Below are 18,903 nucleotides of genomic sequence, written 5' to 3'. Positions count from 1 at the left end.
TGGAGGAATCACAGTTTTGCCTCTTCTTGGTGGTTTTTCCTGTAATGTGTATCTCCAGCATCTCTCCAAGATTTTACTTTAGGAAGCATGCTTTCTGCTTCCTCCCTCTAGCCACCATCTTGGAATCTCCAGTCATAGGACATTATGTAGCACAATATTACACATTTCTAAGAAATTCACATCATTTTTAAACTATTTTAATTTAAAACCTCAGCTTCTTATTTGAAAAAATGTCAGTTTAAAAGAGTTGAACCTTCACAAATAAAACAGAGTTATTACAAAAGAATTGGGAACCAAGGTGCAACCAGTAGAAAACATTTTGAGATAAGTACAAAACAGTTTACTGAAAGGAAAACCTTGAGTCAGAAAGACAAAGCTCAATCTTAATAAGGATGTAGTAGTTAAAGTTTCTGACCATGAAGAACTATTAAAGATTTCAAGGCCATCTTGTTTCCCTGCTAGCCAAATTCCATCTGTGGTGCTTGCATTCCTCCTTCCTGAATTCCCACTACCAACACAATTGGAAAGCTTCATTTCTCCCTCCTCATTTCCTCTTCCTTCCTTTCAAGGAAGGTGGGTCTTTCTGACACAGAGTGCTCACTCTTCCTAGTGTACAAGTAGATTTCACATATGAGGGAAAAGTCAGGTGTCCTGAACTGTGGACTGTTCAAAGTTGTCTTCAGATTTATCTAAAATGGCCTTCAAGATGCCCAGTTAAAGGACAGCTTAGAACATTTATGAAGATGAAAGCAGTACATGAAGATGTAGAGACAACAAAGTCAACTGCCGAGACAAAGAGATTTTATTAAAAGCTCCAAATAGGAAATGAAACACTTCTCACAAAGTCAATCAGATTATCTTTCCTTGGTGACATTTTGTGGGTAATTTAATTCAGGATTCTTCCATAGATTTCTCTAGATAATTAAGTCATGTTTGGCCTTCTTTAGTCTCTGACATTTTGTGTTAATTTATCTTTCTGGTTTTTGTTTGTTATGTTTGCACTTCTCAGCAATTTTCATTACTAGATTAAGTTTACAAGATTAAAAGGATAAGAAATATAGCCTTAAAAAGATATAAGCAGAATGGAGACAAAAGGACACTCATTTTCATAATCATGAATAATGAATTGCACTTATGGTAATCAATATAGTCAACATAAATCACTCTCAGGTCAGATAATGATTAGTGAGTCCTGAGAGGTATCTACATAAGTAAAAACAGCATTATGAAAATAATAGTTCCAGGCTAGTGTCAACTGACAAACCATGGAATCAAGAGCATGGCCCCTTGTCACAAAAGATCCTAATGAAGTTCATCCATGAAAACTTTCTCATTTTCCAGATGAGAACTCTGAAGCTCTGCTAAATGACTCACCAATGGCCATACAATGGCCAAATATAGTCAGAATGGAAAAGAAAAAGTTTCCTAGTTCCAAATATCTGTCCTTGCTATTGAAATAATCTCTCCTTAATAACTGAAACTAAGCAAAGCTATTTTGGCAGGGCATCATTGCAGACACCTATGTGCCCAGCACTCAGGAGACTGAAGAAGTAGATTATGAGTTCTAGGGCAGGCTAGGATATAAAGCAAGACCCTGTCTCAAAAGCAAAAATTTAAAAAAAATCTCCAAAACATTTGTTATGTACTTGGGTTTATATATAGGAAGGGACTCCTCTCAGGACATGAGAAAAGTGAGGATACTAAAAACATATTCCAGGCCTCTCTTGAATGTTAAAGTGTTGATTATACTGATAACATACTTTGTAGATTTTTCTAGACCACTTCCTACTTTGGTCTTTGTCATGTTCTTCTTTCATACTGGGCCATATTTCCCCTAGACTCCCAAGAACAATGAATGGAAAAAGATAGTGATAAATGCTAGTGCACTGTAGGACTTGTTAACTGTTTTAATAGACATCTTAAGTGAACATTGAACATGAGAAGCTAAAATAGGATATTTATCAACTTCACTAATTTATGGATCTATTTAATTAGCAGTTGTAATTAATCATCCTGATTTTTATGTCAAAGAGTGAAGTTTTTGATGAGTCTCAAGGTGACTGAGCTCCTTTGGAGTGAGAAAATGGACAGGTGTTTAGCAGGAATTGTCCAGCCTAGCCAAATTCATCAGGCAGAACCAAAAAGAAAAAAAATCAACCAAACAGGCTAGATTACCTGATGAATGAGCCATAGTTTGTCTGATTTCCTAACCTCTATAAGAATGGCCACAGCAAGCTCACTGTTCACAGATCACTAAGCCCTACAGCTTGTGAGAGAGAATATGAACAACAGAGTGAGTCAGATTTCACCTGGACTTGTGACTTTTCTGGAGTTCGAAACCCCATTTTCTCAACAACTGGGCTGTCAGCATTTATTTGTTCACTATGTTAATGAAATTCACGCTAATATAGGACAGAAAATAGTTCATTGCTGTCTTGGAAAAAAAAAATCATCCATAAGAAGTAGCTATCACTAATCAGGAAATTATGTGAGGAAAGGGAAGGCTATAAAGTTCAGATCCAAGTTTAGGCACAAAGTGTGTTTAGGTAGACAGCCTGACAAGCATTCTGCACTGAAAAAAAACCGCATATTGTTTTTCTGCTCTTCCTTCTGAAAGTTCAGTGCGTTGATAGCTTAGTGCTTCTAATGTAACAGCCAAAACTGGCCTGCTTGTGACAACCTCAGAAGCTTAAATAGGACCTAAGACGATCCATCGTGTCAGAAGGGAGGCTTTGGTCTACCCAGCCCAGGGAGTAACAGGTTCTCTGGAAAGCGTGGAATGGTACTACTATGTTCTAGAGAAATATCAAACACCCACCATCTCAAACTCCCTACAGACTCCCAGAGAAGGGATCCTGATTATTTAATTACTTGTCAAAATAATTCATTCTTAGTCACAGAGCTGTGACCCATACCACTTGAAAGCTTTGGGTATATTCAACCATCTTCAGGATCCTAAGGATAAAGAACATTGCAAGTTCTTTGGTTGAAAACCATCTTAGCACTTCCTTTACTCTCACCTTCACATTCAATAATTCTTTCATATTATCATTTCTGTGTCTGAATATGTCTGGAATCTATTCAATTTTTTTAACATTTCTGCCATTATCTTAGCAAAATTCACCTTTACCTCACACTTATACCACTAGTGTTTCTCTCCTTGAATTCATTCTTATCACTTATCAAAAAGTGCAATGAAAACTCAGAAATTTATAGCAACCACCATTTGTTTTTGTCCATTCAGGTCTGTGGCTGGCTTAGGTCAGCTCTGTCTGTGGCTCAGCCTGGGACCAGTGGCTATATTCCATCCCCTTCTCTGCATACAGAGCAACATGCCAAGACAAATCCTGAAAGCGCATCTCAAGCTTCTGCTCATGTCACATCCACTAACATTCCATTGGCCAAGCAAGTCACATGGCCAAGTCTAACATGGAGTTGGTGAGGAAATACAAACCCCCACACACTGTGTACTAAGAGAAGGTGCAAAGTCAAAAGTAAGAATCTATTATTCCATAATTGTGAAGAGTATAGAATTAGAAATAACACAGCTTACCACCCCAAAAAGCAGAGAGATCATTTAAGTACACAGATCTAAATAAACATGTCACTCTACTCCCATATTCTTAAAGGTTTCATTATCATTTTGGGAAATATACCCTCAAGGCCCTGAAGGAATGCACCCTGCTTGCCATTCCAACCTATCTCTTGCCATCCTCCTCCTCCATTCACAAACTTTAGCCATTCTGGACTTCTGTTATAATAGACTCTTTCCCAAATTAAAGATATTCTCATAATATTTTCTTTGCCTAGAATTACTTTCCTTTCCTTAAACTTAGATCTGAAGGATGTCACTTCATCAGAGAAGTTTTCCTTAATCAACAAGAGTGGGTCAAATACTTTCTTAGGGCCTTCCAACTCTCCCTCATTGCACTTATCAATGTATTAGGCAGGGGTCTCCAAGAAACAGAATGAATAGGATATTTATAGATATATCAATATGTGGCAGAGAATTTATCAGGAGAATTAGCTCATGTAATTATGGAGGCTATCTGAAAACTAGAGAACCAGAGAAGCTGAGGCAGGTTAGTAAAGGAAAAGAAAAAGCAAAAATAGCTCCATGGATCTCAACCCTCCTCAACAAGCAGTCATCCCCATGCAAGGGCTCTTCATTGTCTCCATCCAGTGCTATGCTTGGGCATTCTCTCTTATGGTCATTTCACGGTCAGAATTGCAGTTGTAAGTTCCTCTGCAGCTGTAAATTCTGCAAAAAGAAGAGTGAGTCTCTTGATCAGTTCAGACTGGAAAATGGCACAAGCTCAGTAAAGGGAAATCTGTCTTTAATCTAATCTCTCTGGTAAAACCCTCTACTTAAGACCATATGAATATTGTTCACACCTCATATATACAATTAAAAACCTGAAAATCAGCAAAAGCACAGGCATACAATGTACATAACAAGACCTTGCCAATCAAACCTGTAAATTACCTTAGCTCCTCCCACAAATACTGCCCAGATTACCCCACCCCCGCCTCCATTTGCCTTTACATCTTATAAATTGACCACTGAACAAAAATCAGTGCTCTGGAACCATCTGGTCAGAGTCTACCACTCCTTGCAGTGTATCCTCCTACCTATACTTCCCATTCAATGAAACTTTGCTGCTGCTTTGCAATCTGTTTTATTTTTTGTTCGGAACACAAAATCTGAGAACTTCTGGGACTACATACCTGTAACAAAGCAGTAGCATGGCTCAGTGCAATCTGAAATACCTCAGAATGGTGTAACTCAGTCTGAGGCTGAATGTTTGGTAACCCAAATTTAAAGACCCAAAGCCAAAATACCTGGAATTCTGTTATCAAAAGGAAGGAGAAAAAGGGAATCTGCTAGGGCTTGGATGTGTCCCCCAAAGTTCATGTGTTGGAAACTTGATTTCCAATGTGGTAGTGTTGGGAAGGAGGAGCTAATAAAAGGCATTTGAGTCGTGAGGCACCACCTTCATTAATGAATTAATGCTATTATCAAGTCAATAAGAAACAAGTCAGTTTCTTGTAAAAGGATGAGTTAGGCTCCTCTTGCCCTCTCTCATCCTCTCTAGCCCTTCCACATTCTATTATAGGATGACACACAAGAAGGACTTCAGCATGCTGGACCCTGATAATGGACTTCCCAGCCTCTGCTACCATGAGTTATCATGTATCTATCCATTGTAAATTATCCAATCTCTGGTATTCTTTTATAGCAGCAAAAAATGGACTAAAACACTGTTCAAGTTCCAGAAGAGAGAGAATTTGCTTTCCTTCTGACTTTTCGTCCTAGATACAAACACATATATAAATATATAGATATAAATATATGGATATAAATATTGATTCCTATACTACCTTTGATAAAGTTGAACACTTTTTTCTTTAATAACCACTTCTATTCAACACTCCTGCTCATAGTGAAAACAGAAGCCCTGTGTTTAAATCTTAGCTCTGCCATTTAGTAGCTGTGTAGATCAATAATTTAATCTTGCTATGTCTTCCTCATCTATTAAATAATAACTCTCTCTTTGTAGGGTTGGTGGATTTAAATAAAATATGCATGAACCAATTCTCAGCCAGTTGTTTCCTTCTCTATTTATTCCCTCTAGCCTAGTTACTAGGACTGACTATTCCAATTCCTGTTGGATACTTCCCCTACATTTGCTGACAGCTATACACAATCAAATCAAACCTGTCAACTTTTTAAATTAAAACTCATAATTCATATTAACCCTCTATTTGGGTTAACTATTCAACAATTCTGAGTTCAAACTCCAGAAGCCATTGCTGACTCAGCTCTCTTCTACCCTCTCCCCATAGCTTCAGGGTACTCACTCTGTCTCCTTGGTCTTTTCCAGCCTCTGCACTGACTCTGGCTATTGCCAGAGAGAGCATGATGACTTCCATAGGCTTTACCAGTAATTCCAGGCTCTGGACACTACGTTCAGCATCTCATTTCAACTATACTTACCCACTTTCAGTAGATCTCTAATCAAAAATCTTCAATGATAACCAAAGTACAACAGATGACAAAGCAGAATATGCATCATAATGATAGTCTTACTTTTTAAGCCTATCTACACAGAAGCAAATTATGGTGCTGGAATTACCAAGATATTTATTTTCTTTTTAAATACTTTTAATACTTCTATATTACTTTGGTTTTATATGATAAGAATGCATTATTTTAAGAAGTAATAAAAAGAAACATTTTATAAATACAAATAACCATCCTTAAATAAATATTGTTTTCTCTAAAAAATGAGATCCAAATACATAATCCTGGCCTTTGAGACCTCTTCTGCTTTGGCTCCAGATTATTTTTCTATCCTTTTCTGTATCACTCTCTTTCAGAATTCCCTTTGTCGCAATTAAATCACACTCTTTATTTCTATCTCCATGTGGAGCAAGGATGGCTGGCTGTCTGCATGACTTACAACATTCTGAAATTTCCACAAAGGAATACCAACATTACTCTCTTCTTTTTGCCCTCTGTAATATTTTAATGAGCTTCTAAATCAAGAGTTCAGTTTATTTTCTCTTTAGACACTCATGAGAAAACATAGCCTCAAGCATCCTCTCTCTAACTTCTATTAAGAGCTTAAATAAGAAAAGTTCCTGTGCTTTCATAAATGTTCTTCCCTCATAACACTTACTTATTCCTACCTAGACGACTTTGTACACTGTATTTTTCCATTGCTGCCCATCATAGTCCTATCCACGAGAAAGCAAGATATGACCTGGTCCCTAGAAGTAGCCTCTGTATTTAACTCATAATGATCTGGAAGCAGGGCATTGGTAGGTCAAATTAAAAGGTATTTATTTTCCTAAAGATGTCACAGATGAACAAGAGAGATTCACATACTAGCAGCGCTCACTCAAAACCCAATGTGATTGCCATTGATCCCTCCTTTCTTCCCCAATGCCTCTCCCTTGGATACTCCCATTGTCATTTTCTTCTTTGTTTTCCTAAGAGCTAAATTATGCTCTCACATTACACTTGCTTTACTCAGAAAATCAAGAGTCCAGTGTATAAGCCTGTATTTGGGGATCTCATCCCCACTCCAAAGAGAATTATCAGAGTGTCCATCAAGGAAAACCAGACTCTCCTTAAAAGAAAACACTGTTATGGGAAAAAAAAACACTCCACCTTTCTCCACACTAGTATTCATGCTTCACAGATCATTTTTTGAGGGGAAGGGGACTACTGGGGCTGCAACTCAGTGCCTTGCACTTGCAGCCAATAGTCTAGCACTTGAATCACACCTCCAGTCCTTTTGCTATTAGTTTGTTCTTCCAGTAAGGTCTCATACTTTTGTCTAGGCTAGCCTCAGACTGCAATTCTCCTACCTCTGTCTCACAAATAGCTGAGATTGTAAGTGTGTACCACCATGCCTTGCCATCAAAGAGCAACTTAAATGTTGTGTCCTTTGGGAAGCTTTCCTACATTCACCTGAATGGATAGACTCTCTTTTTTCTGACTGCCTGCAGAGTGAGTTGAAAACACACTCTGTAAAACTGCATGGAGAATTCTTACTGTATAACCTTCCTGAGGAATATAGACCTTGTTTGTCACCTGCCTAAATATTGTTTAATCTTGCTATCATTCAGGAAAAGACTTCAAAGAAAACATAAGAACCTTCAGGGTAAAATTATCCAGCAAGACTTCATGGCTCCAAGAAGTGCTGAAAGTACATGAGCTATGAGGCACAAACTATAAGATCCTTCCCCACTGCTCAGTTCTTTTGATATACTATCTGTTAGATTTGAACATGACAAATGGCAATTTTACTTCAAATTCCATCCTTATTTTTGGTTTAAAATTTACAAGCCTAGTTATCATTGCAAGGTAGTATAAAGCAACATGGCACTGTTTGGGAGAATTAGAAGCCTAAAATGGTTTTATGATTTAAACCAGATATTTTACTTAAAATGATATAATTCTATGTCAAAATTTTATTAACATGTAATTGGCTCCAGACTCAAGTAATTAGAAAAGAGTTTTCATGAGGCAAAATATTATACTTTCCAAATGCACCAATGATAAATTGTCACACTTATTTATCCCTTTCCAAAAAAAATGTTCCCAACACTGTAAACACAGATATTAAAAAATATTCCCAAGGAACAGATGATAGAAACTTATCCATCATGGTAATAGGGCCTAGCATAGGAAAATTGCTAAGGGAAGCTGCATCTGTGTCATCTGTCCCAGATGGTGCCTCTTGAGGAGTGACCTGCCCTTCTTGCCCAAACATGGTCACAGGATTCTCAGTCCCAGAAAGAGAGAATATTAAACTCTGCAAAGCCATGCGTCCTTGCTTCTTGGCCAATCCACTATGTTCCACACACTTTAATGTTTCCATTGCCTTCACATGATCTATAGTGTCTGAATAAGAGCCAATGGTGTAGAAATGACCTAAGAAGCCCTCTAACTTGTGACAAGACAAACTCTCCTTTAGTCACACATAACAGAGTTCAACATAATAGAAAGATAATAAACTGATACAAGAATTTGCAACTTTCAAACTCCAAATCATGGAAGTCCCCCAAAGCACTCCTGCTCTATGTGGGAATAGATTTCAAGTCCTTAAGTCCAATGTCCCCAGCAGAAGTCTGTATAAAAATGTTATGATAGGCTGGGCATCGTGAACACATCTGTAATCCCAGCTACTTGAGAGGTAGCGATAGAACATTGCAGTTCAAGGACAAGTTAGAGTGAGACTCTATCTGAAAAACAAACAAAAAGCAAAAGGACTGGGGCCATGGCTCAAGTGGTAGCAACCTAGCAGTCTAGCAAGCACAAGGCCCTGAGAGTTTAATCTGGAGTGGGAGGGGGAGGGAGAGAGAGAAGGAAGGAAGGAAGGAAGAAAGAAGGAAGGAAGGAAAGAAGGAAGAAAGAAAAAAAGAAAGAAAGAGAGCTTGATTTTGACTTGTTTTCAACAATATGGCAAGTTATATATCTTGAACAACTTTTGTAATTAAGACAGACAAAATATTTCCTGTGAATTATGTTAAATGTACTGCTGAGCACACACACAAAAATATTAACCCTCAAATTCTAAAAGTTAGATGAAATAGTAGCTTGGGGTCAGGGAATGTATGAAAATACCAAGGCTAGATTTTCCCCCAGGATTTCTGCTGAACTATGGAGAATTTGAATTTCTTACCTATCTGCTGCTTAGTACATGTGGGCTGTAGGAAGAGTCTGCTGATGATGGAGAACCTAATAGGACAACCCTGCAGGAAGTGGGCACCTAATGACTTGAACGGGGAAAGTAAGGAAATGGTTTGTCTTGATTTTGACACTGATGGAAGGAGAAAATATGTAGCCTGAGAATTTGAGACTCTAACCTGGCCCTCAAATAGGTTTTGTACCCAATTCACTGGTATTTGCACTTTAGTGTACTTTATAGCACAGTTCACACCAGTCAAGATATGAAAACAACCTAAGTTGAATCTAAGTGCCCACTAGTGAACAAACAGCTAAAGAAACTACACACACCTTGAAATATTATTCAGCCCTAAAAATGAAGGCAATCCTGCCATTTGAGAAAACACAGATGAGCCTGGAGAACATTATGCTAAATTTGATAAGCCTGATGCAGAAAAATAATTCTTGCATGATCTCAACTTACATGTGAAATCCAAACAAAAAATTTGAATATACCAGATAAATAATAAAACAATGGTAAGGGGCAAGGGAAAGAAAACGGGGAGAAATAGGTCAAAGGATACAAAGTAGCAGATGTGTAGACCTAACAAGTCTAGAGATGCAATATACAACCTGATGACCATAGGTAATAAAATTGCATTATACATGAGATTCGTGCTAAATGGCAGATTATAAGCTGCTCCCCTGACAAAAGAAAAAATTTAAAAACATAACTACATGCATTGATGGATGTATTAGTGACTTTTCGTCACAGTGACAAAATACCTGAGAAAATCATCTTAGAGAAGAGATACATTTTGGCTCACAGTTGCAGAGGTTTCAGTAGTAGGCCGGCTCCATTGCCTTTGGTCTACAGCAAGGCAGAACATCATGGTGGAGGGAGAGTGTGTTGGAGTAAAGCTGCTCATCTCATGAGTGTGGGAAGCCGGGAGGAGGGAATGCTGAGGACAAGACATATACCTCAAAGGCATGCCCCAGTGACTGACTTCTAAATCGGCCCCACCTCCTAATTGCCCATTCAGCTACGAACTTAGGAATGATCAATCCATTGAAGAGGTTAGTGCCCTCATGATCCAATCACCTCTCTATATTGCCACCAGCTGGGAATCAAACCTTTAACACAAGCAGTTGGGCACATTTTATATGTTACAAACTGTGACAATGGATAGTTAATTTGCTTCACTATAGTAATACTTTTACATTCCATAACATCATGCATTCCATATCATGTTGCATGCTTTAAATATACACAATAAAATTCATTTTAGAAAATTAAAATATTTTTTAATTGGTTGTGTCACTCAGAAGAGAATGGTATAAATAAATATAAATCTACTCTAGAAGTTTCAACTTCAACTCTGACCAAAGATTTGACATTGATATAGCGCAAGAATAGTTTATATTACAAAATCTAGGGATAAGATATCATGCATACAGCAGCAAGAGGGATAAACAATCAAACGTTAAAAAATAATGTCAGGTATAGAATTGTCACATAAAGGCTGAAAATCATTAAATTTAATATGCGTAAGTCAATTTGCAAAAAGAGAAAGTTCAAAACATGAGCAAAGAGCAAGTCAAGATAAAAATGACCAGATTCAATGAAGAATTAAATAAATCTATATTTCAAAAATAAATAAATAAAAATTTAATAATTACACTGAGGTTTTTAGAAATATTGAGCAGCAGGTTAGATTCGTGTGAACAGAGAACAGAGAACTGCAATATAGCTATAAATAAATCAGATGTAAATATATAAAAACTAGATTGAGAGATGGAGAAGAGAGTGACAAGGACTATAATAATAATTCCTAATCAGTGGTTCAGGAAAGCATAAATAATTGGGAATAAATAATATTTGAAGATTTTTAAAAGCTGAGAATATCTAAGAACTATTGAAAGACATTCATATCCAGGAACCCCAATACATCTCATGTAGAATAAACAAAACTGAATTCAATTTTAGACATAATAATAAGTAGAAAACAACAAACAAAATTTTTTTAACACTTTCAAAACAGATCAACTGCAAAGGAAAGATTACTAACTTAACATCAGAAAGAATAAAAACTAGAAGACTACAGAAACAGGAACAGACAGAAAACCCTTCTCAACCCTGATTTCTATTCCAAGACAAACCGCCCTGCAAGAGCCAATAGGAGGCAAAGACAATATCAGACAAAATATAAAACTAAGTGCATGTCTACCCACAGATCTCTGCTGAGGTAAATTCTGTAGAATATATGCACTTCAAGCAGAAGGAAAGTGACTACACATGGGAAGTTTGGCATGCCAAAAGGAATAGGGTGATAAACGTGAGTAAAAATAAGTAATGACTGACCACATAAAACTATGAAATTGAAGTCTAGTTTATGATGAAAAATAGGCTGACACTAAAAACAATCTATCCAAAAAAGTGTATTTTCTACCCAGGTTTCCTGACAACTGATTTTTTTTTCTACTGCTGCAAACATGTCTGAAAAAATATTGATTAATTTGATTTTTCTCTGATTTGTGATTAATGGAAGAAAATTGTAAGATGCTGCCTATGTTAAAGATGGCATTTGAGAAATTAATCTTTCCTAAGACATGGAGAGTGCTTTACATGTGACTCAAGAAGTTTTGTCTGGCTTCTTAACAATGTTATTCTTGTTCTCCTTACCTAGTTAATTCACAAAAAATAGATAAGTAAATCAAAACACTAAGGAGACCTGTCCTGTATTGTTTAAATCTGGAGACAAAATGGTTCTCATACTGTCCACCCTCCAGTCCTTTGCCCAGGATGGACGTTGTTTGTTAATCATGGCCCTTTGCTGCAGGGCTGTTCTCATCTCAGAATCCTTCTCAAGTGCCCCAGAGGGCCATTGTCATCCAATCAGAGGTACACCGGACATCAACCCTCGCAGCTTTTCCCAGCTTAAAGGAAAATGGTCTGTGATTGCTATTTCATTCTTTAGTTATCAAAGAGAGAAATGCCATCATACCTTCTTTCTTAAAAATATTCCTTTACCTCTTGCTGCTGGCAAAGAGAAAAAGTTAAAACAAGTGATAATACTGACTTAGTCATTCACAAAGCCTTAGGCACATGCAGTCTCACTTTTAAGTGAACACATTCTATAGTTCCTTTAAAAATGGAACAATTTCATGTTTGCCTACATAACAGTTACAGCTTACGTTTGTGTAGTGGTTTACAGGTGTGAAAGCACCTTACCAAAAACCTTTTGTTCCAGGAGAGATTCCAAGATGGCGGCTAGAGGGAGGAAGCAGAAAGCGTGCCTCCTAAAGTAAAATCTTGCAGAGACACTGGAGATACACCTTACAGGAAAAACCACTGAGAAGAGGCAAAACTGTGACCCCTCCACACCTCCAGCCTGTGCATAGCATCTCCACTTCACATTAAATGGAGAAACCAGGAGGGCCCCTGGGCCACTGCCAGACGACAATGCCCAGATATCTTGGAAAGATGCAGACCACAAGGTGACCTAAGTGGTACGTGGTACTCCCACAGACAACCCTGGGCCAGATCAGCATAGCCCCCTGGACAGAATGACCTCCACCCAGGGAAAAAAGAAAAAAACTGAATAATAAGCAATAATAACAAGAAAGACATGTAGCAAAGAGGGCAGGGCACCTGAGCACCGAAGGTGGGGGAGGGGAAATCCCTCACAAACTGGCTGGAGAAGGCAGGAGCGGTGGCACACGTCCAGCAACCAGGAGCAGGAAAGCTTGTAAAAGCGGCAGTGGGAGGAAAATTCCCCAGAGGGGAGAAGACCCACTTCCCACTTGAACTGTAAATAAACACGCAGGCCTGAGAAAGCGTGTGCAGTGTCACCTCCCCCAGTGCGCTTGGAAAGGGGAAAGCTTGTAGCAATGGCGGTCAAGCCCAGAAGAAATTGTGAGTGTTCAGCTCACTCCTGAGATCTGCATAAATAAAGCCTCCAGCAACAGCAGACTGACAGCAGCGGGCAGGTGAGCCACAACCTCAGATAGCCATTCACAGAATTGTCTCCAGACTCTTTGTTTTCTCTCTTCCTTTGATGAGACAACAAACAAACTACACCTGCATGCTGAAAAACTTACTGAAACTGTATTGCATTTGAACTTGGGACACTTTGTGGTGTTTTTTTGGTTTTCTGTTGTTTTGTTTGGTTGGGTTTGGTTTGGTTTTTTCCACTTTGATGAGATAATGACAGAACTACTTCTGAGACACCATCTCCAGAATTGGAGGCTGAGGGATGAACACCAAAATTATTAAGACTGAAACTTTATTGCATTTGAACTTGCAGATTTTTTTCTTTCATTTATTTATTCATTTTTTATTTTTTTATGTTTTTTTTTCAGTCCTCTCTCTGTCTCTGTAATGCCTGTTCAGCTTATGGTTGATTAGTACACTATCTCTCCCTATTTATATCTTTGAAATTTTTTTTGTTTCTTTGTTTTGTTTTTTCTACTTGTTTATTTGTTTTTCCCTTTTTCTTTAACTTCTTTGCTTTCCATCTCCTCTCACCCTTCCATTCTAAAATCACCATTGTTATTATTACAAACTAGAAAATACTTAATTGCACACAGTACAGGGACAATAACAACACCAAGGGCAATGATGGGAATACAGAAAAAACAATCCAGCAGAGTAGAACAAACAGAAGACAGAATCTCAGAACTCAAAGATGAAATGGCAATTAAAAGAAAAACTAAAGAACTATTAGTTAAAAAACTCAAACCTGTGAAAAGAAAATGCAAGAACTCACTGACTCCATCAAAAGACCAAACTTGAGAATCATGGGCATCGAAGAAGGAGAAGAGGTGCAAGTGAAGGGAATGCGTAATATATTCAACAAAATAATAACAGAAAATTTCCCAAATCTAGAGAAAGATATTCCCATACAAATGCAAGAGGCCTCCAGGACACCAAACAGACCAGACCAAAATAGATCTACCCAAGGCAAATTATCATTAAAACAACAAATACAGAGACCTGAGAAGAATACTGAAGGCTGTAAGAGACAAAAAACAAATAACATACAAAGGTAAACCCATCAAAATCACAGCAGACTTCTCAACAGAAACATTAAAAGCAAGAAGACCGTGGGGTGAGATCTTCCGGATACCTGAATGAAAATAACTTCGAACCCAGGCTACTCTACCCAGCAAAACTATCATTCAAAATAGATGGAGCAATAAAACTCTTTCATGATAAGCAGAAACTAAAACAATATGTGACCAAAAAGCCACCACTACAAAAGATTCTTCAAGGGATACAGCACACAGAAAGTAAAACCCAACATAACCATGAAAGGGCAAGCAGCACCAAACTACAGGAAAAGAAAAAGCAAGACAGTAGAGAGTAACCTCAACTTAGATACACACAATCAAACCTTCAAACAACTAAGACAACTAAATGACAGGAATCACCACATACCTATCAGTACTAACACTTAATGTTGATGGACTTAATTCACCCATCAAAAGGCACCGCTTGACAAAATGGATTAAAAAAGAAGATCCAACAATTTGTTGCTTACAGGAGACCCATCTCACCGACAGAAATAAGCATATGCTTAGGATGAAGCTGGAAGAAGATTTACCAAGCCAATGGCCCCCCAAAACAGGCAGGAGTAGCAATACTTATCTCTGACAAAGTAGACTTCAAACCTACATTGATCAAATGAGATAAAGAAGGACATTCCATACTAATAAAAGGGGAAATAGACCAAAAGGAAATAATAATTATCAACCTATATGCATCCAATGTCAATGCACCCAATTTCATCAAACATACCCGGAAGGACCTAAAAGCATATATTAACTCCAATACAGTGGTTGAGGGAGACTATAACACCCCATTATCATCAATAGATAGGTCATCTGAACAAAAAATCAATAAAGAAGTTCTAGATCTAAAATGTACAATAATCAAATGGACCTAGTTGATGTCTACAGAACATTTCATCCAACTTCTACACAATATACACTCTTCTCAGCAGCCCATGGAACCTTCTCCAGAATAGATCATATCCTAGGGCACAAAGCAAGCCTCAGCAAATGTAAGAAAACAGAAATTATACCGTGCATTCTATCTGATCACAATGCAATAAAACTAGAGCTCAACAACAAAAGTAAAGACAAAAAACATGAAAACAAGTGGAAACTGAATAACTCATTGCTTAATGAACAATGGGTCATTGATGAAATAAAAGAGGAAATTAAAAAGTTCCTGGAAGTCAATGAAAATGAAAGCACAACCTACCAGAACCTATGGGACACAGCAAAGGCAGTCCTGAGAGGAAAGTTTATAACCATTAGTGCATATATTAAAAAGACTGAAAGATCCCAAATCAATGACCTAATGATACATCTCAAACTCCTAGAAAAACAAGAACAAGCAAATCCCAAAACAAATAGGAGAGAAATAATAAAAATAAGAGCTGAAATCAACGAAATAGAAACCAAAAAAACCATACAAAGAATTAGTGAAACAAAAGTTGGTTCTTTGAAAAATAAACAAGATTGACAGACCCCTGGTAAAACTGACTAAAATGAGGAGAGAAAAAACCCAAATTAGTAGAATCAGGAATGCAAAAGGGGAGATAAGAATAAACACCATAGAAGTCCAGGAAATCATCAGAGACTACTTTGAGAACCTATATTCAAATAAATTTGTAAATCTTAAAGAAATGGACCAATTTCCAGATACACATGATCATCCAAAACTGAACCAAGAGGAAATTAATCACCTGAACAGACCTATAACACAAAATGAAATTGAAGCAGCAATCAAGAGTCTCCCCAAAAAGAAAAGTCCAGGACCTGATGGAGTCTCTGCTGAATTCTATCAGACCTTTAAAGAAGAACTGATACCAACCCTCCTTAAACTGTTCCCCAAAATAGAAAGGGAAGGAAAACTGCCAAACACATTTTATGAAGCCACTATTACACTTATCCCAAAACCAGGAAAAGACACCTCCAAAAAGGAGAACTGTAGGCCAATCTCCTTAATGAACATTGATGCAAAAATCCTCAATAAAATAATGGCAAACTGAATTCGACAACACACCAAAAAGATCATTCACCTCGACCACGTTGGCTTCATCCCAGGAATGCATGGGTGGTTCAACATATGAAAATCAATAAACGTAATAAACCACATTAACAGAAGCATAGACAAAAACCACTTGATCATCTCAATAGATACAGAAAAAGCCTTTGATAAGATCCAACATCATTTCATGATAAAAGCTCTAAGAAAACTAGGAATAGAAGGAAAGTACCTCAACGTTATAAAAGCTATATATGACAAACCTACAGCCAGCATTATACTTAACGGAGAAAAACTAAAACCATTTCCTCTAAAATCAGAAACTAGACTAGGATGCCCATTATCTCCATTCCTATTCAACATAGTACTGGAATTCCTAGCCAGAGCAATTAGGCAAGAAGAAGGAATAAAAGGAATACAAATAAGTAAAGAAACTGTCAAAATATCCCTATTTGCAGATGATATGATCCTATACCTTAAAGACCCAAAACACTCTACTCAGAAGCATCTTGACATCATCAATAGCTACAGCAAGGTAGCAGGATATAAAATCAACATAGAAAAATCATTAGTATTTCTATAGACTAGTAATGAACAAACTGAGAAAGAATATATGAAAACAATTCCATTTACAATAGCCTCAAAAAAAATCAAATACTTAGGTGTAAACTTAACAAAGGATGTGAACAACCTCTACAAGGAAAACTATAAACTTCTGAAGAAAGAGACTGAGGAAGACTATAGAAAGTGGAGAGATCTCCCATGCTCATGGATTGGTAGAATCAACATAGTAAATATGTCTATACTCCCCAAAGTAAGCTACATGTCTAATGCAATTCCCATCAAAATTCCAATGACATTCATTAAAGAGATTAAAAAATCTACTGTTAAATTTATATGGAAACACAAGAGGCCACGAATAGCCGAGGCAATACTCAGTCAAAAGAACAATGCAGGAGGTATCACGATACCTGACTTCAAACTATATTACAAAGCAATAACCATAAAAACAGCATGGTACTGGCACAAAAACAGACATGAAGACCAGTGGAATAGAATAGAGGACCCAGTTATGAAGCCACAAAAGTATAACCAACTTGTCTTTGACAAAGGCACTAAAAATATACAATGGAGAAAAGACAGCCTCTTCAGCAAAAACTGCTGGGAAAACTGGTTAGCACTCTGCAAAAAACTGAAACTAAATCCATGTTTATCACCCTATACCAAGATTAACTCAAAATGGATCAAGGATCTTAATATCAGACCCCAAACTCTAAAGTTAGTACAGGAAAGAGTAGGAAGTACTCTGGAATTAATAGGTATAGGCAAGAACTTTCTCAATGGAACCCCAGCAGCACAGCAACTAAGGGATAGCATAGATAAATGGGACTTTATAAAACTAAAAAGCTTCTGTTCATCAAAAGAAATGGTCTCTAAACTGAAGAGAACACCCACAGAGTGGGAGAAAATATTTGCCAGCTACACATCAGACAAAGGACTGATAACCAGAATATATAGGGAACTTAAAAAACTAAATTCTCCCAAAACTAATGAACCAATAAAGAAATGGGCAAGTGAACTAAACAGAACTTTCTCAAAAGAAGAAATTCAAATGGCAAAAAAACACATGAAAAAATGCTCACCATCTCTAACAATAAAAGAATTGCAAATTAAAACCACACTAAGATTCCACCTCACCCCTGTTAGAATAGCCATCATTAGCAACACCACTAACAACAGGTGTTGGAGAGGATGTGGGGAAAAAGGAACCCTCTTACACTGCTGGTGGGAATGTAAACTAGTACAACCACTCTGGAAAAAAATTTGGAGGCTACTTAAAGAGGTAAACATTGATCTACCATTTGATCCAGCAATACCACTCTTGGGGATATACCCAAAAGACTGTGACACAGGTTACTCCAGAGGCACCTGCACACCCATGTTTATTGCGGCACTATTCACAATAGCTAAGGTATGGAAACAGCCAAGATGCCCCACTACTGATGAATGGATTAAGAAAATGTGGTATCTATACACAATGGAATTCTATGCAGCCATGAAGAAGAACGAAATGTTATCATTCGCTTGTAAATGGATGGAATTGGAGAACATCATTCTGAGTGAGGTTAGCCTGGCTCAAAAAACCAAAAATCGTATGTTCTCCCTCATATGTGGACATTAGATCAAGGGCAAACACAACAAGGGGATTGGACTTTGAGCACATGATAAAAGCGAGAGCACACAAGGGAGGGGTGAGGATAGGTAAGACACCTAAAAAATTAGCTAGCATTTGTTGCCCTTAACGCAGAGAAACTAAAGCAGATACTACTGGCTGAGGCCAATAGGAGAAGGGGACCAGGAACTAGAGAAAAGGTGAGATCAAAAAGAATTAACCTAGAAGGTAACACACATGCACAGGAAATTAATGCGAGTCAACTCCCTGTATAGCTATCCTTATCTCAACCAGCAAAAACCCTTGTTCCTTCCTATTATTGCTTATACTCTCTCTTCAACAAAATTAGAAATAAGGGCAAAATAGTTTCTGCCGGGTAGCGAGTGGATGGGGGGGAGAGGGAGGGGGCAAGGAGGTAAGGGAGGGGGTGTTGGAAGGGGGGAGAAATGACCCAAGCCTTGTATGCACATATGAATAAAAAAAAAAAAAAAA

At 37.6% G+C, this 18,903-nt stretch overlaps 1 protein-coding gene across 1 annotated transcript in view; it reads right to left on the bottom strand.

Moving 5' to 3' along the window:
- Positions 1-714: 714 nt before the first annotated feature.
- The window catches only part of Epm2a (EPM2A glucan phosphatase, laforin), a 208,905-nt gene continuing 190,716 nt past the window's right edge, over positions 715-18,903 (bottom strand). Inside the window, exon 5 of the mRNA XM_074072670.1 lies at positions 715-4,261. Coding sequence (XP_073928771.1) covers positions 4,223-4,261 — 39 coding nt within the window. The 3' untranslated portion in view covers positions 715-4,222. The remainder of the gene's footprint in view (positions 4,262-18,903) is intronic.

Source organism: Castor canadensis, chromosome 1 (assembly GCF_047511655.1).
Source record: "Castor canadensis chromosome 1, mCasCan1.hap1v2, whole genome shotgun sequence".
NCBI classification, from domain to species: domain Eukaryota; kingdom Metazoa; phylum Chordata; class Mammalia; order Rodentia; family Castoridae; genus Castor; species Castor canadensis.
This window is presented reverse-complemented; position numbering and strand designations above follow the sequence as displayed.